At 50.0% G+C, this 25,277-nt stretch overlaps 2 protein-coding genes and 2 non-coding genes across 21 annotated transcripts in view; 2 read left to right on the top strand and 2 right to left on the bottom strand.

Annotated features, from left to right (window-relative positions):
• Positions 1–3,161, bottom strand: part of NOLC1 (nucleolar and coiled-body phosphoprotein 1) — a 31,688-nt gene extending 28,527 nt beyond the window's left edge. For all 12 annotated transcript variants that reach the window (XR_009536044.1, XR_009536047.1, XR_009536043.1 and 9 more), the window contains exons 1-4: positions 3,026–3,161; positions 779–834; positions 525–664; positions 298–428 (exon numbers count right to left, since the gene is read on the bottom strand). Coding sequence is in view for 7 of the 12 variants with exons in the window: in XM_060126101.1 (XP_059982084.1) it covers positions 298–428; positions 525–664; positions 779–834; positions 3,026–3,145 (447 nt within the window). In the remaining 5 variants the exon portion in view is untranslated. The remainder of the gene's footprint in view (positions 1–297; positions 429–524; positions 665–778; positions 835–3,025) is intronic.
• A 1,706-nt stretch (positions 3,162–4,867) lies between these two features.
• On the bottom strand, positions 4,868–19,323 carry PPRC1 (PPARG related coactivator 1). Of its 7 annotated transcripts, none has more exons than XM_060125565.1 (14): positions 19,132–19,322; positions 15,090–15,278; positions 14,400–14,546; positions 14,178–14,279; positions 11,129–14,063; positions 10,786–10,839; positions 9,907–9,964; positions 9,064–9,134; positions 7,338–8,061; positions 6,223–6,372; positions 6,046–6,112; positions 5,801–5,922; positions 5,405–5,556; positions 4,868–5,119 (listed from the first exon to the last, which is right to left on the bottom strand). In XM_060125565.1, exons 1-14 carry the CDS (start codon positions 19,282–19,284, stop codon positions 5,016–5,018), a joined length of 5,028 nt encoding a protein of 1,675 aa, XP_059981548.1. In that variant the 5' UTR covers positions 19,285–19,322; the 3' UTR covers positions 4,868–5,015. The 7 variants fall into 7 exon arrangements, with proteins under 7 accessions (XP_059981548.1, XP_059981547.1, XP_059981549.1 ...); XM_060125564.1 differs by lacking the exon at positions 19,132–19,322 and adding an exon at positions 18,869–19,052; XM_060125566.1 differs by lacking the exon at positions 19,132–19,322 and adding an exon at positions 18,423–18,621.
• Positions 19,324–21,108: 1,785 nt separating this feature from the next.
• Positions 21,109–21,228, top strand: LOC132507689 (small nucleolar RNA SNORD22). The gene has a single exon (XR_009536262.1). It is a non-coding gene; the product is annotated as a small nucleolar RNA SNORD22 (small nucleolar RNA).
• Positions 21,229–22,546: 1,318 nt separating this feature from the next.
• Positions 22,547–22,619, top strand: TRNAR-UCU (transfer RNA arginine (anticodon UCU)). Its single transcript has one exon. It is a non-coding gene; the product is annotated as a tRNA-Arg (tRNA).
• Positions 22,620–25,277: the final 2,658 nt, after the last annotated feature.

Here is a 25,277-nt window from a genome sequence, read left to right as displayed (position 1 = left end):
CCCTGTCTAGAGTTCCCTGTACCTGTCCATAAAACATATTCTCTTACTCTTGGAGTCCCTGACAGTATCCCAGAGAAACCCAATACTGCCAGGCAAGCAGAACGGGTTGAATTTCCTCTAGATTCAGGGCTCAACTTCAACCTCACATAATCCTTCCCAAACCTCATACTTCTACAACCTCCCTGAAAAACCATGTAATCACCTGTTGTATACCTAACACCATCAAGCTAAAAACCAAGATTTTAGTTTCTTCTTTCCAATCCCTTAGCAATCCCTTTCCTTCTCAAAGTTGCAAACCTGGACAGGCTTTTTCTTTTTGTCCTCCTCCTCATCATCACTGGATTCTTCACTGCTGCTGCTGCTCTCTGATGCCTTGACTGCAGCCTTTCCAGGATGCTGAAGCAGACTGGCCCGCTTGGCAGGTACAGCTGAACAAAAGTACAGGTCCCAGTAAGAACCAGAAATTTAGCACAGACAGCCTCCAAATCCTTTTCCTGGAACCACAACTCCCTGCTGGGTCTTACCAGCTTTCTTAGCGGGAGGCCCTTGGGTTTTTTCCTCCTCACTGCTGTCCTCACTGCTGTCACTGGATGAAGTCTTCTTCTTAGCCTTCTTAGTCACTGGTCCATTTGCCTGTAACTTCCGCTTTGGGGCCTTGGTGGACCTGTTGGGGTAGATTAGGCTAACTCCTGGGGAATCAGGACCTTCCCAAACCAAAGAACACAGTCCAGCCTACTTGGGGGGAGAAAACAGCCACACTAGCACAGAGGATACTTACTTGAGCCAGAAACTATAGATGTCCAAGAGGGAAGAGGCATTGGCATCCTGCTGGGTCTGTAAGAGAAAAGAGAGCAGAGTAAGAAATTTTTAATTTGATATAAATGTTACATCTCTGTAAGACTTCTCCTACTTGCATAAATTAGGAGAAAAATATTCTATTTACGTATTTCCCAGTTTTTGGTATCAAAAACTTGGGCTATCCCTGTAGTCTCTGGCACCATCTATCTATTCCCCCACCTGTCAATCCTGTTTATCAAAGCCTTTAAAAACATACATTCCCTTTACTCTAGCAGTGTACTATCTAAGAATTTATCCTTACCCATGAAACAAACATCTACACAGGAGGATGATTGCGGCAACGTGGTTTATAATTCCAAATCACTGGAAACCATCCTCCAAGAGAAGACTAGTAAAAATCTATGTTACGTATTCAGTACATAATTGCATTCAGCTATTACACTGATATAGATTATAAGTTGGTAACCAAAAAGTGGCAAGGCGTTACAGTATATACAAAAATACTGGCTCAAAGTTAGATGAGTAGATGTGAAACTCACCTCTGCCAATTATTAATGTGTGACCCCGAGCAAATCACTTAATCTGGGACTTCCCTGGTGGCGCAGTGGTTAAGAATCCACCTGCCAATGCATGGGACATGGGTTCGAGCCCTGGTCCAGGAAGATCCCACATGCCACGGAGCAACTAAACCCATGTGCCACAACTACTGAACCTGTGCTCTAGAGCCCTCAAGCCACAACTACTGAGCCTGCATGCTACCACAACTACTGAAGCCCGTGCACCTAGAGCCCGTGCTCCACAAGAGAAGCCACCACAATGAGAAGCCTGTGCACCGCAACGAAGACCCAATGCAGCCAAAAATAAATAAATGAATAAAAATTAAAAGAAAAATAAGTCATTTAATCTTTCTGAGACTGTTTCCTTCCCTGTAAGATAGATGACACTACACATCTTATTAACTTGTTGAGAAGATAAAAAATAATGCATATAAGGGGCTTAGCATCTGGAAATAGCATCTTGCCCTTAGTAAACCCTCCAGAGATTAGTTTTTGTCACATAAAAAAGATTTCTGATTCTGAAAGGCCCAATTCCATCCAGCCCACTCTCTGCAGCCTCCCTAACAGTCAAAACAGTTCCAATATGAAAGCAGCTGTATCAGATCACATGGCAGGCTGCCCCAGCTTAAGGCAGCCCTTTCTGAGGCCGATCTGACTCTCAACTTGCATAGCCTGATTCTACCACAAAGAACAAGCCTACCTTCTTAGTCAAAGACTAAGACCACTAAAGACTACCATACCACTCACTCTACCCTCAAGGTGTTTTCTCATGCAGTCATGTCTTTCCTTGAGATGTAGATTCCAAACCTTTCACATTCCTGGTCATCTTCCTTTTACTTGTTTTTTGGAACATCCTAAGGTACAATAACTAAGATAACAGCTTTCACTCACTGATGCTTCCTGAGCACCAGGCATCGTAACTGCCACTTTGTATATGTACATATCATGTTACTCACAAAAATCCTATAAAGTGGATGATGACATCCCCATAGAAGTTGAAACAGATTCAGGGACGTTAAGCAAGCTGCCTGGATTATACACTTCAAAAATGGCAGAGGCTGTTCCCAAACCTAGACTTGTCTGATGCCATAAGTCAAAGATTCAAGCCAACAGCTATGCCTGCTTTGTAGAGAGAACTATGATGCTCAATCCTGCTTCAGTAAAACGAAAAGCAGAACCCTGCCTCTACTCGTTCATTTTCTTCTTTAATAACAAAAATCCCAGCCTTCATTATTTCTAAAGCAATTTTACTTATCTTTTGAGTCCCGGGTAAATTCGATTGAGAGTTAAGGTCAAGTCACGCTCGGCATCAGCCAACATAAAGCCCAAAGAAAGAACCAGGAGCCTCCAATGCCTCCGGTGGGGCACGACGCTGCCGCCTCGCCGCACTCCGCCAGCCACGTGACCTAGGCCACGAGGTTCCCACGCGGCCACCGCCGCCCCACTCACCAGAAAAAAAGCAACAAAGCTCAGCGCCATATAGTCAGACATCGTGGAAGAGACGCTGAGACTCCAGGCTTTCCGGCCACCGCCGAGTGCTCGGCACAAAGGCCTGGCAGACACTGGGCTGGCGAACCCCACAGACCTCCCTACCTGCAAACCTAAGCATGTCAGGGCCCGGAGCCCTGTGGTCATCCCACCCCAGCCCACGAATCATGCCCGGGACTCACAGCGCCTGTTGCCTTGGCGAACTTGTTGGCCACGTCCGATAGCTGGTTATCGCGCAGAAAGCCGAGCACGAGGGGATACAGGTCGCTGGGAACCACGCGGCGTAAGCCGGCGTCCGCCATCCTCTCGGCAATACGCGTCACTACCGTTGCCGACGCACGCCACTCAGGAACCCGGAAGAGGAGGGGTAGGGGCGAACCCGCGTGACGCCATCGTGCCGCGCAGGGCACGGCGGAAGGGGCGGGCGCACTCCGCAGAGCAGCCCCGCCCACACCTCGGAGACAGGGTAAAGACGAAATCTACTAACGCTTTCCGGTCCCGCGAGTGTCGCCATCTTGGTAAGGGTGGAGCCCGCCTGTCTGCTTTGTGAAGGCGGAACCCTGACGTCAGGGGCCACGCCCTCAGCCACGGCGGGAAAACTTCGGATTTCCCGCGCCCTGCCTTTTTGATGGAGCCACCTTTTCTCAGTGCTGCGGTTACCCGCGCCCCTGGCATCTGGATGCCAGAGTAATGAGTGGGCCGGGGGGCCCAAGCTGACCTTGAATTCCTCTAAACTTGGTCACATGATCTCCCAACCTACCCTATTCGCGCTGCCCGTGGACTCCCACTCTTCATCTTCACTGCCTCCAACACCCTGGGAGGCCCTTTCTCAAGATACCACCCCAACCTCTGCATTCCCATCTCTATTACAGCGGACACTTCACATTATCTGTGGTAGTGGTGAGGCGCTGACCTTCAAAACTGCCCCTACCTCAATCATGACTTGCCCACGAGACAACCCTTTCCTCTTACATAACACAGCCTTAGGTCAGCTCCATGAAGGGAAAAAGGGGTTGTGCACCAAACCTGAGTGACAGCAGCAATCTCTTCAAACCTATAATCCTGAAAATAACCCTTCTACCTCCTGGGGACAGCCCACACTATGAACCCTCCCTGTGGAAAAACTAGAAAACCCCTCAGCTGCCTCTCCTTTTGTCATGAGTACTCAAATTTATCAATCAATGCTCAGGCCTGCCAAGTTAATTCCAAGTTCTATCTTATGTCAGTTCATATTAGCAAACAGCAATCCCTTCAGTCCTATGCACTACCCCTTGACTATTTCCCATTCATGCCCCTCAGGGAGGTAAGGATCCACTTTCTCAAGGGACACACCTCTCCTTTGCCTTTCTCAGGCATTCCCCTGTCCTTGGTATATAATTCCTACAACTCCCTCTTCCCCAAAGGTCTATCCACCTGCATGCATTCTTTAAACATCTGAGAACCTGCTGAATGCCAAGCATTGTGCTCAAGCTATTATGGTCCACATACACACAAGTCTCGGTTTCAAAAACCATTATTTGCAACAGTGTGAGCGTCCTCTGGGTCCTTGATATTAAAATTCCTTCCTGGACCAGTAGCACCACCTTTGTTGGAAATGCAGAATCTCAGGCCCCATCCCAGAAGTCAGAATCTGCATTTTTAAAAGATCTCCAGATGATTCAACTGCTCTTTTAAAGTTTGAGAGGCACTCCTAGATGACTGATTTCACTTACAACACTCTTGAGGAGCAGTTTCAAGTGGTCAGGATTCTACACCTGACCAAAGAGGGGTCCTAGGAATTAAATGGAGGTAAGCATGTCCCTGTTGTGTTCAGAGAGGAAAAGTGACTTGTCTGGCACTACCACCACAGAAAGAAGCACAACAGCACTTGGCAGTTCCCTCTAGTTCATGTTTATTAGTCTGCATAGTGACTTTGATTTTCCAAACACTGGGGGAACCCCTCAACCCCATCCTTCTTACATAGGAATGCAAGTTAATGTGTTTCAATGCCTATTATAAAAAACAAATACCACTTTAAAAAAATCTGATTTAACACATTTTTATTTCACTTTTTTCCATTTCTTTATAAAACAGTCATCTCCTCACTAGCAGCTGTCTCCCCTAGACTGGGGGAGGGAATGGAGGAGGTTGGGCACCTCCAAAGAAAAGGGGGTGGGGGAGAAGGGCCCAGGGTTACCTCCTGAGGTTCTTCTGGGCCTGTTTCAACAATGTGTCAAAGTCAAGAGAATCAAATTTGCTCTTTACAGGAGCAGGGTCAAAGTCTTCCCGATTGGAGTCTATAAAGGTAAAGAGAGACAAACATCAAGGTCTCTGAGTACACCTCCCAACCACAGCGTCCTCAAATGGCCAGCTACCTCTCATGTCTATAATGGATGGAGCTAAAATCACCTGGATATTAAGTCAAAAGACAGGTGAGCACCCATTTCTCCTCTCATCCCACCCCTTAGGCTCTTCACGTGTCAGAGGAAGACAAGTCTGCCTAGCTAGCGCCCCTCTCAAAAGCCTGGGGACCTTTTGAGGGAGGAGATGATACCAAAGGCTCAGGGCCTCCCTCCACTCACCAAGATCAGAATAGCTTCTCTTGCAGAACTGCCTGCGGCCCCCAAAGCAGAGATCAAAGGGCTGTTCATCTGCTTGCCTCAGCTTGTGGCCACTCTCAATGGCTGCAAATGCCTCCTCAGCATAGCGATAAGTGACGAAGCCATAGTTGTCACTGGTGGGGAGGGTGAGACAGAGGCTGACATGGCTATTTGGGCACATGCCATGGAGAAGAGACAGCTCGCCAGGGTACAGTAATGGACTGGGGTGGTTCTTCTCATTCCCCAAATTGCCAACCCTCTAACTGTAGAAATGAAGGTGCCTATATTGCCTAGGACACCAGAGCAAGGGGGGAGAAACAAAGAAGCATCAAGATAGATAATGAGACAGGACATCCTGACCTTAGGGCCCAACCTCACCCTTGGACACGGAAGTGGATGGTGCACTCCTCAATCTCTCCGAAAACAGAGAACCTCTGTTTCAGCTCTGACCTAGTCATGCGACCAGGTATCTTCCCAATGAAGACCACTCTTCTCTCTTCCTATGTTAGGTCAAGGAAAATTGACACACTATGAGCCAAGGCCATAGCTGCAGACGGCTCTCTGAGCTCATATCATGGCTCAGGGACAAGCCCTCTCCTCCCAGGAGCTGTTCCTCTACTCACTATTGCACGCTCCTTCTGCAGAACTCTCTGCCTTTGGTAATGGTCGTGTGAACGATAAGAACTGTACCTGACAAGAGAAGAAGGTGCCATCAGTGCCCCAGACATTACGCAGCTCAAGTCTCAGAACTCTTAGGCACCTGCACCCCAGATGCACCGACTCCCTGAAAACACGCTCACCGCCGCCTCCTGTCACTTCTCCGGCGAGGAGATGGAGAGCGGGACCGACTTCGGGAACTAGATGATGAGGATGAGGAAGACGAGGAGGAAGATGAGGAGGAGGAAGAGGAAGAGCATCTTCGGGAACGTCCAGAGGAACTGCAACTGGACCTGGAGAACAAAGGGGCACACAGGAATGCTGGGAGCAGTGCAGGTATATTCTACTTACCTCACCTTGGCCCCAGCCCTGCCTCCCTGTCAGGAAGCTCAGGACCAAAGGCAAAGCAGAGCAGAGGAGATCTAGAAGAACTCTTCGCAGATGACCAAACTGAGAACCTCATGAACTTTAGATGTTCTAGAGTATTTGGGCACAGATCATATTTATTTTCAATTATGCAATTAAAAATAGAAAAATATTTAACAAATCAGAAAGAATAAAAATAACGGAGACTCGGAGATAAAAGGCTGGGCCCTAGGTCTTACAATTAGCTGCGGGTGGGGAGGGGGGCAGGCCTGGGTCTCTGGGATCCTGCTCCCCTCATATGTCTCATAGGAGTACTATGAACACGGCATTTAGGGGATGTGCTAGACCTGTAGTAGGGGACATTTCTGAAGATAAGCTTCACCATCAAAAACCAAGAATTCTTCATTGATTAAGTGGAAAAATTTGGGTCTATTACTGAGAAAAAGGTACTGCCAGAAAATAGCTGAGGCCACAGTGACACTCAAAGGAACTGTCCCAGACTGTTTCCTCAACAGATGATTAAAGGAAGGACTGTTTGCCATTAACAACCCACTAGACCACCATCCCACATACTACCGGGAAAATAGCAGAAATAAGGACTGATACAGTATGCAAAGGAATCAACGTGGTCAAGATCAAACCCTAATTGTCTCCCCAAGGCAGGTCTCCAGGAAGGAGGAGACCTCAGAGATATCCCAATCTCCAACAGGGGATAGAAGCTATCTTCTCAGAGCTTGCCTCCTTCGAATCCAGTAAAGGGGGAGAAGACAAAAGCCAAAGACAGAAATAGAAGCCTTACTGCCTGAAAGTATCGATGTGCTAAAGCTTTCAGAGTAAACCAGAGGAGAGAAATTCCAAAGTGGAGAGAACCTAACAGGCCATCAGAGCTCACCTTCGCCACCTCTTGTGTGGGGGGGAGAGGGACCGGGACCGGGACCGGGATGAGGAAGACGACGATGAGGATGAGGAGGAAGATGCTTCGCTGGTCTGGTTGGACCCAGAGCTGACAGAACGGTTGCTGCGGCCACGGCGGCCTTGCCAGCCCCGGCTTGGGGGGCTGGCTGACCTGCAGGCTTTTCGATAACAGCGCATTGACTGCTGCTTGGCTGAGGGATCAGGGAGAGTCCTAGTGTTCGTGTCATTCCGGCAGGGTGAGGCCTCAGGGGACAGCAAGGTGGATGGGGCAAGGCAAGGGGCTGGGGGATCTGCCTGATCATTGCTAGTCCTGTGATCAAGTGGCTTCTGGGAGGCAGCTGTGCATGGGGGCAGCGGGGTGGCTGGGCCCAGGGACAAGACAGGTTTGATGGTGATATCCTGATGGCGTTTGACATTCCATCGGGAGCCCACCTCTGGAATGACTAGGGCAGGCGTCTTTTTTGGGGGGGTCCTGCTCCGGACACAATAGTCATGGTCCCCAGAGCCCACATGGACTGGACTAGGGCCATGGACCCCTTCTTGGAGGCAGGCTGCAGCTGGATGTTTGGCCTCTGTAACTCCTTCAGGCTTCAGGGTTCCCTCCTGGGCGGTGGACTTAGGAGATTTGGCTTTGGCCAGCAGTGAGACAGCAGCCAGGGGCTTCCATAACTGATGGGGAGGGGTAGCTGGAGGGGTGAGCCCTGTGAGGGGAGGGAGGATGGAGATAGCAGGATGAGATCCGATTCTACACTTCTAAACACTGTGAATATAGGCTCCAGGGATCCCCACTTCATCTCACAGAGTATACTAACAATGATCAACAGCCCAACTTCTCCCACTGTTAAAACTGCTCCTTCCCCTGAGTTCCCCATCTTGGAGACCAGCAGTAGACACCCAACCAGCTTTGGTCCTCCTGAACTGTTCAACCTCTCACTGCCCAAACCTAGCTGGTGGCCAGGTCCTGTCTGTCCTACCTCTTCATTCTTAGACTCACCCCCTGTCCTCAGAACTGCCTGACTTCTGGGCTGCATCTTGCCTGAACTCATGTAATTGTCTCCTAATAACCTCCTACCTCGGGCATCACACCTGTCCACCTGTCTTCTACATTCCTGCTGGTGGGAGCACCCAAAAACCAAACTGGTAACGTTTTTACAATTGCTTCTTCACTGTACAGTATAAAGTCCAACCAGCTTAACATGGCAGTCAAAGTTCCCATAACCTGACCTCCTGCTTTCCACTCCAGCTTTCTCTCTTCCTTTAGCTCTGCCCAGCACCCTGATCAACCACTACACTCCAGCCAAAATGAACCACTCACAATTTCCCAAAACATACCGGGCTGGCTTTGCTTCTCCAGCTCACTCAAACCATTCCATCTACCTAGAATGCCCATAAACCTACCTGATTGGTATCAGCGATTTTCTCAAGCCTCCACTTTGAGGATTACCTTCTATATAACCCTACCCTGACTGTCCCTCTTCAGACCCCACTATAAGCCACACAGGCTTCTTTAACACACAACATCTGATACTCAACATGCTCATTTGTTTACACATCTGACATCTGCCCCCTGGACTGTGAGAACCTCAAGGACGAGGATCAGATCTCTGTATCCCCAACACCTACACACACTTGGTGCAGAGCAGGCTCTAAAAACATTTGCTGCATAAACTAATCAAAGGCAGAGTTCCCCACCCTGAACCCACCTGCCACGTTGGCCAGTTCTGGGGCTTGTAACCGGTCTAGGGGCCTCTTCTCCTGGGGAGTGTCAACGCTGCTGGCGGGGGGAAAAGGGAAAGCCTGGTTCATTGCCTCCTCAACATCTTGTACATCTGCTTTGCTCACAAAGCAATGGGAGAGGGGTGCGTGCAGAGAGGAATGGGGGGCACAAACTGCCCCAATCATTCTCCTCCAGCACAAAAGGGGTCTTAGTGACTGAACTTTATGTAGGTTGGGTCTCAATTCAGCTCTGCCCAATTCCTGGATGACCTTGAATACCCCCCACCTCCTCCAAGCCAGGAGCCTCTCGTACCCGGCTCAAACCAACCCAAAATCAATGTGGAGGAAAATATGCTTGGCAAAACAGGATGGGGTATTGTGAACATGAAAAAAAAAAAAGGCCTCTTGGTGCTGGAAGAATGGGGAACAAGGAGGTCCAGGATGCCTGTGCCCTCCAAGGAGTCAGGGGAGCCCTAGCCATGAATATCCTCCCCCGCTTTTTCTTACACCATTACCAGTGCTGAGCAACCTTAACGCCTGTTAAATAAAGGAAAGAAATCCCCAAAAGCACGAGTTGCCAGAAAATAAAAGGCATCACCATTTGGAACCCCAGACTGGAATAAGCCAGAAAATGGTACATATATATCCTCCTCCTTCACCACTCAAGACAGTACGCTGTAGTGATGGGCTGAACCGGGGGTGGGGAACAGGGAAAGACTAGAGCGGACTAAATGTCCCTGTAACAGAGGCATCCAGTTGACAGTCCTGGAGTACCGGCCGGCTGCTGACCAACAGCTGGTAGGGTAACTCACTCATGTCCCCATACTTACCCTGAGTTTCCTACAGCCAGGCTGTCAGCAGGAGCCGGGGGAGGGCACTCCTTTTTGGCTGCAAAGAAACCATACTAGTTAAAAGCCCAACCAGATGTTCCATACTGAGGAGGTGCAGAAGGGCTGGCTCTGAGACCCAAAGGAGGAAAATCCATTTTGCCTACGTACTCCATTTGGGTCTCCCCAGAGAGATCCATTCTCCTCCAGTGGGTACCCAGGTATATTTTTAATCATGTCTCTTCTCTGCTCAGAAACAAGCACACTCCCCACTGAATCTGGGGAGTCCAAACTTCTAAGCCTAGCATTCCAGGCTCCACATAACCCACCTAACTAACTTCCTAGTCTTATAACCTACTCTTGATCTACACTTATATTTTCTATTTTGCCTTGTACTACCGATACCTGTTACCAATTCAGCAGTCATTTCTGCAAATTCTTCTCCCCAGTCAGACCATAAGCTCATCTGAGAACAGGACATAATATCTCCCACAGCACCTAGATCCATGCCTTGTACTGAGAAGCTGAGCTATCCATTGCCTTTCAAATACATGCGATCTTTCCTATACCTCTGCCTTTACTCATCAGTCTCTGAATTCCTGTCTTCCAAGGCTCACCTGGAGAGCTACCTCCCCAAATAACCCAACACACTTGAATCTCCCCATCCATCTACTCTTTATAGTTCTTGCCATGCTGTACCCACCGCTCTCCCTGGCTTAGATTGTGTCACAGGTAAATCTTGTCCTCCCATTCCAATTAGAGGGCTACTCTAGTGGCTGAGACTCCCCTTCTCCTTCCCCTCAGTTTAAGCAACTACAGGGCTAGGCCCAAAGGAAACATCAACAAAAAAGGGTTGGAGCAAAGCTACCCAGGTTTCCTCACCTTCTGATTTCTCAAATTGCTCCAGCAGACTGGACAGGTCCGATGCCTCAATTCCTGTGGAAGCATACAACACAGCCCCTATCAACTGAGTACACAGGTCCCAGAAGTCCCAAATCACCTCACTTCTTCCCTAGGCTCCCCATGCTCACTGTACTAAGTAAACCAAGGCAGCAACACAAAGCAGAAAGAATCAAACCAACCCAGACTTCTACCTCTCAAGAACTCTCCAAAGAAATCCAACAAAGGCCAGCCCCATCAAGGTAGTTTATCCTGTTTTATGGAGGACACTCCTCACACAACCCCCATGCCATTCTTCACACCAACAGAACTGTGTGGCACTCACCAATCTCACTGATGAAAGCCTGTACCACATCCTCAGGACCCTGGGTACGTGGGGTAGGCAGAAAGGACAGTGTCCTTAGACGCGCTGGGTGGACAGCAGGCAGCTTGGTGGTAGTGCTCTGCCTTGGTGCAGATGTGGGAACAGCCTTGGCAACAGGAGAGGGTGCCTTCTCCCTGGGCCTAGCTTCCTGGGGCTCAGGCTTTAGCCTCTCTGATGCAAGCTCCTCAACAGCCACACTCTCAGCAGGCAGACACGGTGGAGCCTTGATCCGAGGGCTGTGCACCGGGGAGGACACCTTGTGTTTCAGATGGGGAGATGCAGGCACTGGCTTGACCTCCACCTTGGTGGGCTCTATCTGTGGAGCTCCCTGACCAGCTGCCCCAATACTGAGGGGAGGAGCCATCGGCACAGTCAGTACACTATCAGGAGGGCCAGGTGGGATGCCACTGGGCTCCACCTTGGGTGAGGGAACAGCTCTTCCAACAGAGGTTAGAGGCAAAGGAGGTGGGGGAACAGCAGGCCAGAATGGAGGGTGTTGCAGCCCTGGGCCCCATCCCAAGGGCCCATAGGTACAGCTGGAGCTATAAGGTGGGACTGGGGCAGGAGGAGGTACCCAAGGCACATTGCAAGTGGAGGGCACAGCATAGGCACCTGGAGTACCAGACACTAGGGGCACCGTCGGAGGAGGGGGCAAGCAAGGATAGCCAGAAGGGGACAAGGGGGGATAACAAGGCCAGGGTGGCACAGGGGCATAGTGAGTAAAGGGATCAGGTGGCACTGGCCCCACAGACATCGGAACACTAGGAGGCTGCAAGGGTGGTGGGGGCAGACTGGGGACACTTTGCCCATTTGTGGGAAGGGGCAGCATGGGGGTCATGCCCAGCCCACCCGTGGGAAAAGGTAGGGCAGTGGGCATTGTGGGGGGCATGGACTGCACAGCAGGAGGTGGAGGTCTTGCTGGCAGTAGCATCTCTTGGGATGGCACCTGCTCAGTGGGAGTTGAGGCCACAGGTTTGCTTGCAGGTGGCTCAGGACTAGGAGAGGCAGGGCTGGGACCCATAGGAGCAAAGCAAGCCTCAGAAGGAGCCTCAGGGCTTCTCTGCAGAATTGTCTTCTTGGCTGTGGCTGGTGGGACAAGACAAGGGATGTCTGCCAGCCCTGTGGGAGTTTCTGGGAGGCTGGGCCACTTCCCAGCTGGGGGATGGGGGTTCCTCTCTTCTGCCTCTGCTTGGCGCTGCTGCCTTCGTCGCCGGTACTCAGATAGGCTAAGAGGCCGAGGCCTGGCTTCCTGGGCTGTTGCACTAGTACCAGTTTCCCCCTTCAGAGGACCCATGACCTCCTTGACTTCAGGATTGATGGCCTTTGGGGGGTCTGAGGACTCTGCTTCCAGGAGGAGCTGGGGGGCTGGACTCCCCTGGGCTGATGACACTGCGCCACGTCTGGGATCAGTTGGCCTAGACTTAACTAGTACAGGGTCAACTGGAGCCAGGTCATTGGGAAGAGAGTCAACTTGTACTGGCTTGGCTAGGATAGGGTCAACTGAAGGCAAGTCATCTGAGATGGGAACAACCACTGCACGGTCTACTGCTGCTGAGTCAGCCAGAACTGGGTCAATCAGCACTGGGTCAGCTGGGAGAGGGTCAACCAGCTCTGAGTTCGCTAAAGCACGGTCAACCAGTTTAGGGTCAACAGGTACAGGGTCAGCCACAGTGGGATCAGGGTCAACTGCAGTGGGATCAGGGTCAACCGCAGTGGGATCAGCTTCAACAGAGTCAAGTGGCATGGGGTCAGCTTCAGAGTCAACCAGTGAGAGATGGGTTGAAACAGGGTTGGCTTGGATGGGGTCAACCAGGCTGGGGTAGAGGTCTAGAGGACCTTCTTTAGCAGGACTAGCTTGTCCAGCACTACTCTCCAAGTTCCCAGAGCCAGGCTTCTCCAAGGCAGCTGCCCAGGCCCGAGCCCAAGCCTGGGGCTTCCCTCTACCACGGGGAGGCACAACCTCTCTTTGAAGGTCCTCCTGAGGCAAGCTGCCTCCCTGAGAGGTCAGCTCTGTAACTGCTGTAGACTGCCCACGAGAGGCTGACCTCAGCCTCCTGGCATAGCCTTCTGCACAGGCAGCTGGCTGCTCCTTGCTCTTCTTCTTCCTGCCCTTTCGAGCTCTCTGGGAACTTAGCATTGTGTTGGCTGGTGGGTTCTGAGGGCCCTTGGGTGCCATTGGCTCCATGACCTCCCTGGGCTCCAACAAGCAGGCTGACTCCAGCTTTTCCTTTGAGTCCAGTGACAACCCCTCTTTCTCAGGGCAGAGGGCTTCCCTGGGCACAGCAGCCTCTGTCTCTGCCTCTAGTGTAGGCATGAGCAGCTGCAAGGCCGCACTGGCCTCTAGCGAGTTATCCAGGAGGACAGGCTGGGGTCCAGTAGGGATCTGTCGCACCACAACTGGGATCTCCAGGTCGTTGCCAGCTGTGGCCGCCTGGCCCACAATTTCCAGCACCACACAATCCTCAGGCAGTGTCAAATCACCTGGCTGCTCTTGAAGCTCATCCTCAAGTGCCGTCAGGTGGGTGAGGTTAGGCAGGCAGTACGGGTGCATGGCCCGCACCAGCTCACTCAGGGAGGAGATGCTCTCATCGCCAGCTGCCTGCACTGCCATCTCTGCTGCTACTGCTGTTTTATCTTCCTCCTCGGGACAGGCCAGGTGCATGGGGAAGTCTGCGATGCTGCTCACAGAGTTGTTGAGCTCCCCAGCAAGCATCTCGCTGCTGAAGCCGGCCACCTCCTCCTCTTCTTCCCCATCACTACGCTGCTGGGGAGGTGGGGACTGGCCCCAGCGGGGTCTTGACCTTGGGGGTCTCCAGCTAGGAAGCTTGGGGGAGGAGGTCTCCAAGAAAGAGGGTGGAGAGAAGTCCCAAGGAGGATCTGTGAGAGACATCTCAACCTACAGGAGAGAAGATAAGACATAGGAGTTTTCTCCAGGAATATCTTTTTCCAGACATGTCCCCATATATTCCTCCCCATTGGGAGTCCATGAGGCTCCCTAGGTCAGGCTTACCCCACTCACTCTACTACTGCCTGTGCTGGGCCCCAATGGGTCAGTCGGGGTGATGAGGTCACGTTCTGGGGGTGTCCGAGAGAGGCTGAGCAGCCTGTGCAGCTAAAAGGGAGAAAAAGACCTGAAATGTGTTTGTGCTTCAGAACTTTATGAGTAGGCTCGTGGATGTGGTTCTAACCTTTGCACCAACCACACACCCCCTTCCCCATATCCCACACTTACAGAGGAGCCCTCCCGAGGTGACACAAGCAGCTCTGAGTCAGGAATGCTGTCAAATGGAGACAGGTTCTCGGAATCTGCATTGTCCAAGATCTCTGTTAGAGCTGTGAGCAGTGACACTTCATTCTGGTCCTCCAGAGATAACCTGCTCTGCTCAGGAAAGACAACAGGAAGGTCCCACCACCATCCCTATGACCTACCAGGCCACTGAGAAGGACTGGATGCCAAGAGAATCCCTCTCCCAGGCTCAGTTCAGCTCAATTTGCCAGAGAGAGATGTTAGTACCAGGAGGCATGGGTTCCAATCTCATTTACTACCATCCACCATCTCTCTAGTGTCAACAGAGACCTGTCAAAACTGAGTCTTGAACTTATGTTTCATACTCCCTACACGCTCAGGTAAGATGTGGGATGCTCAGCAGACAACCCTTGGCTAAGCTGGAATTGGACTCAAAACACAGACCAGAACCCTCTGAACATATAAGTCAGGGGCCCAGGCAGGGTGAAAGGCTTTGGATGATAATCCAAGTCTGCCAGGGCATCCTCTTACATGGGATGTAGCCCAACTCTCACTGAGAAACAAAAACACACTTCAAGGACTCAGGTTGAGTATCTAGGAACCAAGGTGCTAGGAGAACAGAGCCACTGAGCCAAAGCTCCTGCCTGAAGACCTCCAAGCTCAGCCCCAGCTCACCTCTCCAAGGCCACCAAAATCTTCAATGAGGGAGATGAGGGAGGCATCCATATAGCTGTGCATGGTCCCCAGCAGTGTCCCATCCTGCAGTATCAGCTCCTCCATCTCTAAGTCCTTGTCCCTCAAACAGGGGCCCAGCCGAGATAGACTGACAAAGCCAGAATCATCCCCCTCCTCATGCAGCAGCACCTGGGGCAAAAGGGAATAAGGTCAGGAAGGCACAGTGAAGGCTGCAGGGCATGGGCCCTCGGGGGCAGCTGATTTACACACTCTGTAAACCAGGTACCGAGCCCTCCACCAATGGCCTCAGACTCAGCAGGAGCCCCAACACACTCTGGACTTGCTGGGCAGAGAGAAGTACAAACTATGAGCCACAGCCACAACCAGATGGCAGTGTTCAAGAACCTTCTGGGAAAAAAAAAGTTTAGACTCCATCCAGAAACACTTGGAACCACACAAGATTGATAAACTGGGGAATAAAAACATCAAAAAGACCAAGATTGTTGAGAAGAGTTATCTGCTGGCAGTGATGAAGACAGACACTCTCAGGGGCACACCAAAGGAGAGGAGGTCAGTAAGCAGGCAATTCCAATTACAACCACCTTACCTCCCTCAAATCCCACTTAGGCCTCTCGTCTCTGCTTAGCTCAAATCCCACCTTCTCAAGAAGACACCTCAGCCCTCCCCAACGCATCTCTCCTCACACCCCGAATTCATACGTGTTCCTGTACCGCTCACTTCTCTGGCAATCACATCCTACCCACTTCCCTACCCCATGACATTCCTTGCATCATTACTAAAACTATATTCCAAGTTCCTTTGGGGCAAATAACCCTTTGTATTCTATTAGCTTATATCTTTCTTGGCTCTTGGAAGGGTTTAAACTGTGCTTATACTTCCTGGTCACCCACCATGCCTGGCACAGTGCATCACAGTATACACAGCTGACAGTCACACTTATTTCGAACTTCTATTTTGAAGGCTCTACAGTGTGCCACCCAACCTCTCAAAGGTAGTCCCAAGGGACAAGTCTCTTCCCTACCCCAACCAGGTTAGAGCAAAAGAAGAGAAAGCTTGATTCTGTGGACGGAAAAGCCCCGCCCCACTCCACCTCTTCCCTGAGAACTAACATCTTCAGCCTTGTCAGGCAGGGAGCCATCCGCCCAGGCCTGTCAAGAGTGTGGGCGTGGGCAGGGCCAGAAGTGGCTAGAAGGGCTGGCAAGGCCAGAGGCAGGGGTATCTCCACTATACGAAATTATAGATGATGCAAAGGCCAGAGAACAGGAACAAACACGGACAAGCCAGTCTTACCTCTCCTTTGGCAGCAAAGGGAAACTCTGTACCTCTTCCAAAATAAAAAAAAAGCAACAGGTGTGACTGCACCCCCCCACCCTCCTAATCAAGCTGAAGAGTAACAATGCCCAACGAGAGAAAAGGATAGATAGGGACACTTTAGGAGGCCAGGCCCAGAGATGAAGTAAAAGGTGGCAGGTTTTAGGCACTAACTCCTCCCAAGCCTTCACAATCCTGTAATTACAACTAGCAACTGAATAGCACCTCGCTCAGCAAACACTCCCAGGTGAGCAAAGAGGCTGCATCTCCTGCCCTGCCACCTACCTGACCCAGCTACTAGGCCAGAATCTCGAGACAATGTCCAGCTTTATGAACCACTCATCACCACTTCCATCAGGCAGGTACTGGAGCCCCAGTCAGAGAAGCCCCTCTTTACCTGACCTCACCCATCCCTTCCCTCAAACCCCAAACAGCACAGCTCCCAGAGTACCAAGATCATGGAGAGGATAAGCCCAGGCTAAGAGTGTGCCAGCCACCAGCATCTCTTAACTTTAACAACCTCCCGACTGGCTTTCCCATATCCGGCTTGTCCCTGCAGGGTTCAAAACCAGCTACAAACGTGAAAATACACATTTGATCACCTCTTGAGACACTCTCTAATCCCCTCCAAGGGCATCTTCCCGCTCTTAGCACTAGGTTTAAAGTCCTTAAATGGCTTACAGTGGTCCTGGTATTCCCCACCAGACTCCTCCAGCATGTCTTCTCTCACCACTCTGTCTGTCTCTGTATACACCAGCCATACGGGTTTCTCCAATAAGCCATGTTCTCTCCCACCTCAAGGCCTTCACATACTGTTCCCTCTGAGGAAAGCTCCCCCTCCCCTCCGCCCCCCACAATCTCACCTTAAAATGTCTCTTCCCAGACCCTGCAAGGTAGATTACTACTGCTGATTATATAATATGCTGCACTTTCCTCTGTCCTCATCATTATTTATTGTCTGTCTAAAACATAAGATCTGATAAAAACATAAGATTCTGGAGGACAGGGACCATGTGTGGTTTACCACAGTATCCCCCTATGTCTAAACATAATGGAACCTCAGTAAGTTCCTGGCTGATTCACTAGCTTCCACATACTCATCTTTGTGTGTGTTTGTGGTGAACAATCTCTCCACAAGACCCTCTCCAACCCCAAATGACTACCTAACTTGGACTACAGCTGGATCATGGATACTTCCTGCCTCTCCCCCAAAGGGTGGGCAGCACCAGCCCCACAAGATATGGCCTCTGAGAAAATAAGGGAAGAGCAGGTGGGCAGCTCCCAAGTAGAGCCCCAGAAGCCACTCCCCACCCCCCACCCCCAGGGCCTGGATTGGTCTGCTAGAACTGATATTACCTGGCAACCTGCAGCCCAACTCCCACCTAGAAACCAAAAAAGAAAAAAAAAAGCTTTCAAGGACTCAGCTTAATTGCTTAAGCAAGATAACAGTTCAAACGAAGTCTTGCCGACCTCCACTCTGGGTGGGAACTTTTAAGAAGCCCTGGTGAGGAATGGGACGATAACACTTTTAAGTATGGAGAACTGAAGACCAGGAAAAAAAGAGTATGACAGAAAGAATGTCCCCCCCGCATTTAGTAAACGTTCAACTGGTGTTGAGTAGTTCTCAGATCGCCTCCAACTTTTGCCATCCCCAGCACAAATTCCAGAGAAGCTTAAACACAGACCATCTCAAATTTGTCTGTATCAATTCACAGGAGCAGGCCTCAGCTGCCTCCTCAAAAGCGATGCTTGAGGAAAAGTGAGGGAAGGAGAGGACTCCCTTTCCTTACTTAAGCCTGTGCCATGTAAATGTTGAAACCTCCCATGCCCCTTGAATCACGAACGAGGCAGGACTGCAGGCAACAAAAACGCCAGTGCCCATGCCTCACAACCCACCCCAAGCCGGTCGGAAAGAGGCCGCCACTCCACAGCCCTTCAACCTCAGCCCTCTACCCTCCCCAACACACTCCGCCATCCGCAGGGCACAGACTACCCGCACACCTGTAAAGTCCTTTACCATCCGTTGTCGAGAAGCAACGCGGATCAAAGCAAAAAGAAAAAAACTCCTCCAAGGCTCTGGGCAAAGTTGATTCTAGCAGCCCCTACCTTCCTTCCTTCCCAGCCTGGGGCCCCCAGCGCCGATCGGAGATGGCGGGACCGGCTGAGACACACCCAGTTCCCGGCAGTGCGGCTCCAGCGCCGATACGAGATGCCCGGCAGCCTGGAGCGGGAGCCACGTGGACATCCCCTCCCCGCCCCCACGTGGACCCGAGGGCCTCCTCCCCCCCGCCCAACCCACGTGGGTGCCGGGGCCGCCTAGAGGGGGAGGGGAAGCAGACAAATTATCCCGGGAAAATCGCTCCCCCCACCCCACGTGGCTCCGAAAAAGCACTGCGGCGCTGGGCTACAGGCAGCCCCCACTCGGCATCCTTAGAGGGAGGTCTTACTCTAAGTCCGAGTCCCCCCACACACAGGGGCCAGGTTTCCGACACCCTGCTCTGCCCCTCCGGCGTTCCGGAGGAATGGCCATAAGGACCCGCCTCTGCCCGCATCCCCCCAGCAAACGACCCAGGTCCGGTCGGTCCAATCCGTCTTCCGCAGCCACCCGGCATCGACTCCCGAACGCTTCTTCCCTTTCCTGTGGCGTCCACGTGTCACCGCCCGGCACACGCCGCTTTGCTGCCAGCCGCGGGCCGCCCGCCAGTCTCACCTGCTCCCCGCCACTCACAGCGCCCACAGTGCCATACGGCGCTTGGCTCCGACTCCCCCAACCGCTGCTGCGCACTCCACCGCCAGGGTCGGGGCCGGAGCCCCCACTCAGAAGCGGCGCGACTCCGTCTCTCAGTCCCCGGCGCGCCGCCATCTTGGCCCCTGAACACCCGGCGCAGCTCTGATCGCCGGCGCCGCCTCGCCCAGCCGATTGTAGGAAGGAAACTACAACTCCCGAAAGACACTGCAAGACTACGAATCCCAGAAGACTGAGCGGCGATACCCATTTGCACACGGGAAGAGGGCACTGGCCTCACGAGGGAGCCTGCCTGGGAGTAGTAGTCGCATTCAGCAGAGCCTGAGTGGCACGTGCTAGAGGCATACTGTAATGCATAATTTTGTGTTGCGTGCGGGGACCTAGCTGGGGAGCGCGAGGTAATAAGGGGATAATTACCTATTGCGTATCTTTTTATTTTCCCAATTTGTCCAACTGTCAGAACCCCCTCTTTGTCTGACGTTTTACCTGCTGCACGTTCCTTTCTCCTTAGTCCAAGCGGGCCTGTGTTTTGAAACAGCACCCCCTCGTGGGCACCAGCACTCCAGGAGCTAAGCCTCACCCGCTACACTGCGGCACTACCGCGAGTTTAATCTTAGAACACAGCATTATCGGTGTCTCTCTGAGCTACTCAGAAACCCACGTTCGTGTCTCATTACCAAATTTACTTCCTGCTACTGCAGATCATCTTGCTATCTTCCAAATACAACAGGTGTTTTCCTGCCTTGTGGAAAACTTTAGCCTCAAAACATCTCTGAGGCCCTGTTTTATCCGGGAAAGACTTTTTGGTTATCCCAGCCAACCTTGATCCCTCTCTGTATTTCCACAGTCCATCACTATGTCTATTATTTACTCATTTGCCATTTAGAAGCTACTTCATATTGTTTTCTTTTTCTTTTTTTAAATATTTATTTATTTATGTGGTTGTGCCGGGTCTCTGTTGCAGCAGGCGGGCTCCTTAGTTGCAGCTTGTGGGCTCCTTTGTTGTGGCACACGGGCTTCTTAGTTGTGGCACGCGAACTCTTGGTTGCGGCATGCCTGTGGGATCTAGTTCCCTGAGCAGGGATGGAACCCAGGCCCCCTGAATTGGGAGTGCAGAGTCTTAACCACTGTGTCACCAGGGAAGTTCCTGTTTTCTTTTTTTTTTTTTTTTTTTTGCGGTACGCAGGCCTCTCACTGTTGTGGCCTCTCCCGTTGCGGAGCACAGGCTCTGGACGCGCAGGCTCAGCAGCCATGGCTCACAGGCCCAGCCGCTCCGCGGCATGTGGGATCTTCCCGGACCGAGGCACGAACCTGTGTCCCCTACATCGGCAGGCGGACTCTCAACCACTGCGCCACCAGGGAAGCCCGTTTCCTCTTTTTTTTAAATTTTTTTTTAACATCTTTATTGGGGTATAATTGCTTTACAATGGTGTGTTAGTTTCTGCTCTATAACAAAGTGAATCAGATATATATATACATATGTTCCCATATGTCTTCCCTCTTGCGTCTCCCTCCCTCCCACCCTCCCTATCCCACCCCTCCAGGCTGTCACAAAGCACCGAGCCAATATCCCTGTGCCATGCGGCTGCTTCCCACTAGCTATCTACCTTACTACGTTTGTTAGTGTGTATATGTCCATGACTCTCTCGCCCTGTCACAGCTCACCCTTCCCCGTCCCCATATCCTCAAGTCCGTTCTCCAGTAGGTCTGCGTCTTTATTCCTGTCTTACACCTAGGTTCTTCATGACAATTTTTTTTTCCCGTTTCCTTATTTTTAAAAAAAGTTTTGTATTACAAAAATTTAAAAATCACTTCAAAGAATACAAAACTATTTAAGTAAGAAATATACTTGGCCTACAAATTCCAGTCCCCAGATTTAACCCTTGTCACCTTTGGTGTGTATTCAGCCACACTTTTTCTATGTATATAAAAACGTATAGGTCCCAGTGAAGAAACATTCAAACATTACTTCCTGTCCTAGTCCCAGAGCCTGTAAAGGTGAACTCACTGGGGCTGGCTGGAGAAGAAGAGGAAAATTTGTTCCAGAAGGAACTGAGGGATCATAAGGATTTCAAAACATGGGAAAGGGAGGAATAAATTATTCGTCAAAAATCAGTTGTGTAGGGCTTCCCTGGTGGCTCAGTTGTTGAGAGTCCGCCTGCCGATGCAGGGCACACAGGTTCGTGCCCCGGTCCAGGAAGATCCCACATGCCTCATAGCAGCTAGGCCCGTGAGCCATGGCCGCTGAGCCTGCGCGTCCGGAGCCAGTGCTCCGCAACGGGAGCAGTTGTGTATATTTTTTCCAGGCCCAAAGAAAGAACAAGTCACGTGTAATGGAATCTAACTCTTGGAGAATATCAATAGGGAATTTTCAAGTTATTTGTTATACAACCTAGCTGTTTTAATTAGCATACAATCATTCCAGCCCCTCTAAATAAAAAAGTTTTGTTTTATTTTGTTTTTCTTTTGGCCGCTCCGCGCGTGACTCGTGGGATTTTAGTTCTCTGACCAGGGACTGAACCCAGGCCCTCGGCAGTGAGAGCGTGGAGTCCTAACCACTGGACCACCAGGGAATTCCCAGAAGTGTTTTTTTTAACCTTAAAAAAATGTATAGGGACAGACATTGACCTTTGTTCAAAAATGGGACCATCCCACATGTATGGTTCTATAACTTGCTTTTTTTTCATGTAACAATATGTTTGTCCATTCATTAACCAATATATACTGAGATCTTGGTGAGTACCAGTTCCATTAAAAGAATATATCATTATTTAAATGAATATATAATTTAATATCATTATCATTATTTAAATTATATTTGTGATTTCTAGTTTTTCACTATTACAAATTAAGTTACAGTGAACATTCTTTTTTTTTTTTTTGCGGTACGCGGGCCTCTCACTGTTGTGGCCTCTCCCGTTGCGCAGCACAGGCTCCAGATGCGCAGGCTCAGTGGCCATGGCTCACGGGCCTAGCCGCTCCATGGCATGTGGGATCTTCCTGGACCGGGGCACGAACCCGTGTCCCCTGCATCGACAAGCGGACTCTCAACCACTGCGCCACCAGGGAAGCCCTACAGTGAACACTCTTGTACATGTATCTTTCCTTTTTTTTTTGCCGTGAGATCTTAGTTCCCTGACCAGGAATGGAACTCACACCCCCTGCAGTGGAAGCACTGAGTCCTAACCACTGGACTCCCAAGGAATACCCTTTTTTTTTTTTTTAATCTTTGCCTTTTTGTACACTCTTTCTATGGAATACTTTCCTCGAAAGGAGATTGCTGAGTTAAAGGGTATATATGTATGTACATTTGAAATTTCGGTGGACAATGCCAAATTGCCCTTCAGGAAGGTTGTATTAATACACATTCCCAGGGAATTCCCTGGTGGTCCAGTGGTTGGGACACTGCGCTTCTACTGCAGGGGACACAGGTTCAATCCCTGATCAGGGAACTAAGATTTTACATGCCGTGTGGCACAAAGTATTAAAAAAATAAAAAATAATACACATTCCCACAAAAAATTCATGAGAAGAGAGGACCTCTTGTTATGGACTGAATTGTGTGTGTCGTCCCCCCTTCACCATGGGCAAAATTCATGTGTTGAAGGGCTCCACACCCAATATGACTATATTTGGAGATAGAGCCTTTAAGAAGGTAATTAAGGGTAAATGACATAATAAAGGCAGGGGGTCTAATCCACTAGGAATGGTTGCAGAAGAGGAAGAGACACCTGCAAGCCAAGGAAAGAGGTCTCACTAGAAACCAGCCCTGCCAGCTCCTTGATCTTAATCTTCCAAACTCCAGAGCTGTGAGAAAATAAATTTCTGTTCTTTAAGCCACTTAGTCTGTGGTATTCTGTTAAGGAAGCCTGGGAAGACTAATACAACTTTCTTTTAGTTAGTTTCTTTTTTCTAATTTTTTTAAAAATTTATTATTTATTTATTTAATTTATTTTTTGGCTGCGTTGGGTCTTAGTTGCAGCACGTGGGATCTTTGTTGAGGCATGCGGGATCTTTCATTGCGGCACCCTGGCCCTTCGTTGTGGTGTGAGGGCTTCTCTCTAGTTGTGGCGCAGCACGCATGGGCTCTGTAGTTGTGGCGTTCCGCTTCCAGAGTGCGTGCACTCTCTAGTTTGTGGCACACAGACTCTCTAGTTGAGGCCCGCGAGCTCAGTAGTTGTGGCACCCTGGCTTAGTTGCCCCGAGGCATGGGGGATCTTGGTTCCCTGACCAAGGATCAAACCCATGCCCCTTGCAGTGGAAGCACAGGATGTTAACCTCTGGACCACCAGGGAAGTACCTTACTAACCTTTTGGGTGAAGTGAATCTGTTCACAATTCTCCCTATAAAATAGAGAGGGCAACAATAAAGTTTATTTCCAATAAACTTAGAAATAATTTGCCAGTGAGAAATCAGTAAGAACCAATACAGGGTGGCACAATTCTTCCTCTGTTGAAGAAACATTCTCTAAGAGATGCTCTGTAAATGCTGGTGATTTGGGCACTAATTATGGTCATTATTATAAGGATTAGACTCTGGGAAGAAGATTAATGTTAAAGAAAGCAGAAAGCTGTGCCCTTTTTTCTTTATTCAGCATATGATAAAAAAATATTCACCTACATGTGGTGTCTGCATGGAATCTACTAAAAAAGATACGAATATATCTCTAGGTCTCCACTGCCACCTAGACAGGAGTGTTGTGGCTACTAGTCTCCTTGGCTGGTGCATTCCTAAGGGCTAGGAAGGAAAACCTCAGAGACACAGGCCACCAAATATTGGGTGTCAATCACATCTTTGCCTGACTCCACATTCACCAAAGACTCATCTGATTATAATAACTGATTTCCCATATCATTTTCTATGGGGAGAGTGAGATGATCAAGTGAGACAAAATGCCCAGTTCACATGACATATATTTCTCAGTGTGAATTAACAAATCAACATTCTGGTTTACTTATTGAGTGCCTACTATGCACCAGGCAATGTTTTAGGCACTGAAGATACAGCAATGGCAAAACAGACCAACAAACACACAGAAACAAAAAAACCCTCCCTAACAGAGCTCACATTCTAGTGGGGAGACAATCTCCAAGTCAACAAAGAGTCAAAATAATTTCAGAGCACCAGAAGGGCTATCAGAAAATAAATGGGGGACTTCCCTGGTGGCACAGGGGTTAAGAATCCGCCTGCTCGCATGCCACAATTACTGAGCCCGCATGTCACAAATACTGAGCCTGCGTGCTGCAATTATGGAAGGCCGCACGCCTAGAGCCTGTGCTGTGCAACAAGAAGCCACCGCAATAAGTCTGCGCGCTGCAACTAGAGAATGCCCACGTGCAGCAACGAAGACCCAACACAGCCAAAAATAAATGAATTAATTAATGAGAAAAAAGAAATGGGATGGGACTTCCCTGGCGGTCCAGTGGTTAAGACTCTGTGCTCCCAATTCAGGGGCACGGGTTCAATCTCTGGTTGGGGAAGTAAAATCCTGCATGGGGAAAAAAAAGAAAATAAATGGGATGGAGACTGTAAAAGGTAAGAGGGGACAATTTTATTTTATACGGTGTGATCAGGTAAGGAGGAGGAGATATTTGAAGTAAGACCTGAATCACAAGGAAGACCTAGCCATTCAAAGAGCATTCTATGGTAAGAAGAACAGCCAGTGCATGGGCTCTCAAGTGACAACACGTTTTTTAAAATAAATTTATTTTATGTATTTATTATTTATTTTTTGGCGGCATTGGGTCTTCGTTACTGGCTTTCTCTAGTTGCGGTGAGCAGGGGCTACTCTTTGTTGTGGTGTGCGGGCTTCTCACTGCGGTGGCTTCTCTTGTTGTAGAGCACGGGCTCTAGGTGAGCAGGCTCAGTAGTTGTGGTGCATGGGCTTAGTTGCTCCACGGCATGTGGGATCTTCCCGGACCAGGGCTCAAACCTGTGTCCCCTGCATTGGCAGGTGGATTCTTAACCACCGCACCACCAGGGAAGTTCGACAACACTTTTTTTGTGTTCAAAAGGAAGACTAGTTTAACTAAGGAGTTCTAGAAAAGAGGCAGAGTAGTACCAAGATAATGTTTCATGTGTATTTAATTTGTGTGAATCAGTTTCCTGAA

Source organism: Lagenorhynchus albirostris, chromosome 16 (genome assembly GCF_949774975.1).
Source record: "Lagenorhynchus albirostris chromosome 16, mLagAlb1.1, whole genome shotgun sequence".
Classification (NCBI taxonomy): Eukaryota; Metazoa; Chordata; class Mammalia; order Artiodactyla; family Delphinidae; genus Lagenorhynchus; species Lagenorhynchus albirostris.
Note: the sequence above shows the minus strand (reverse complement) of the source record. Positions and strands in the feature narration are given on the sequence as shown.

Coding starts and splice junctions, on each gene's coding strand:
- PPRC1 (XM_060125564.1), bottom strand. CDS start 19,033: ATGCCGGGTGGCTGCGGAAGACGGATTGGACCGACCGGACCTGGGTCG. Junction 15,279..18,868: donor TGGGGGGACTCGGACTTAGA/GTAAGACCTCCC, acceptor CTTTTGCCCCAG/GTGCTGCTGCATGAGGAGGG. Junction 5,557..5,800: donor ATCCACTTCCGTGTCCAAGG/GTGAGGTTGGGC, acceptor CCTCCCCACCAG/TGACAACTATGGCTTCGTCA.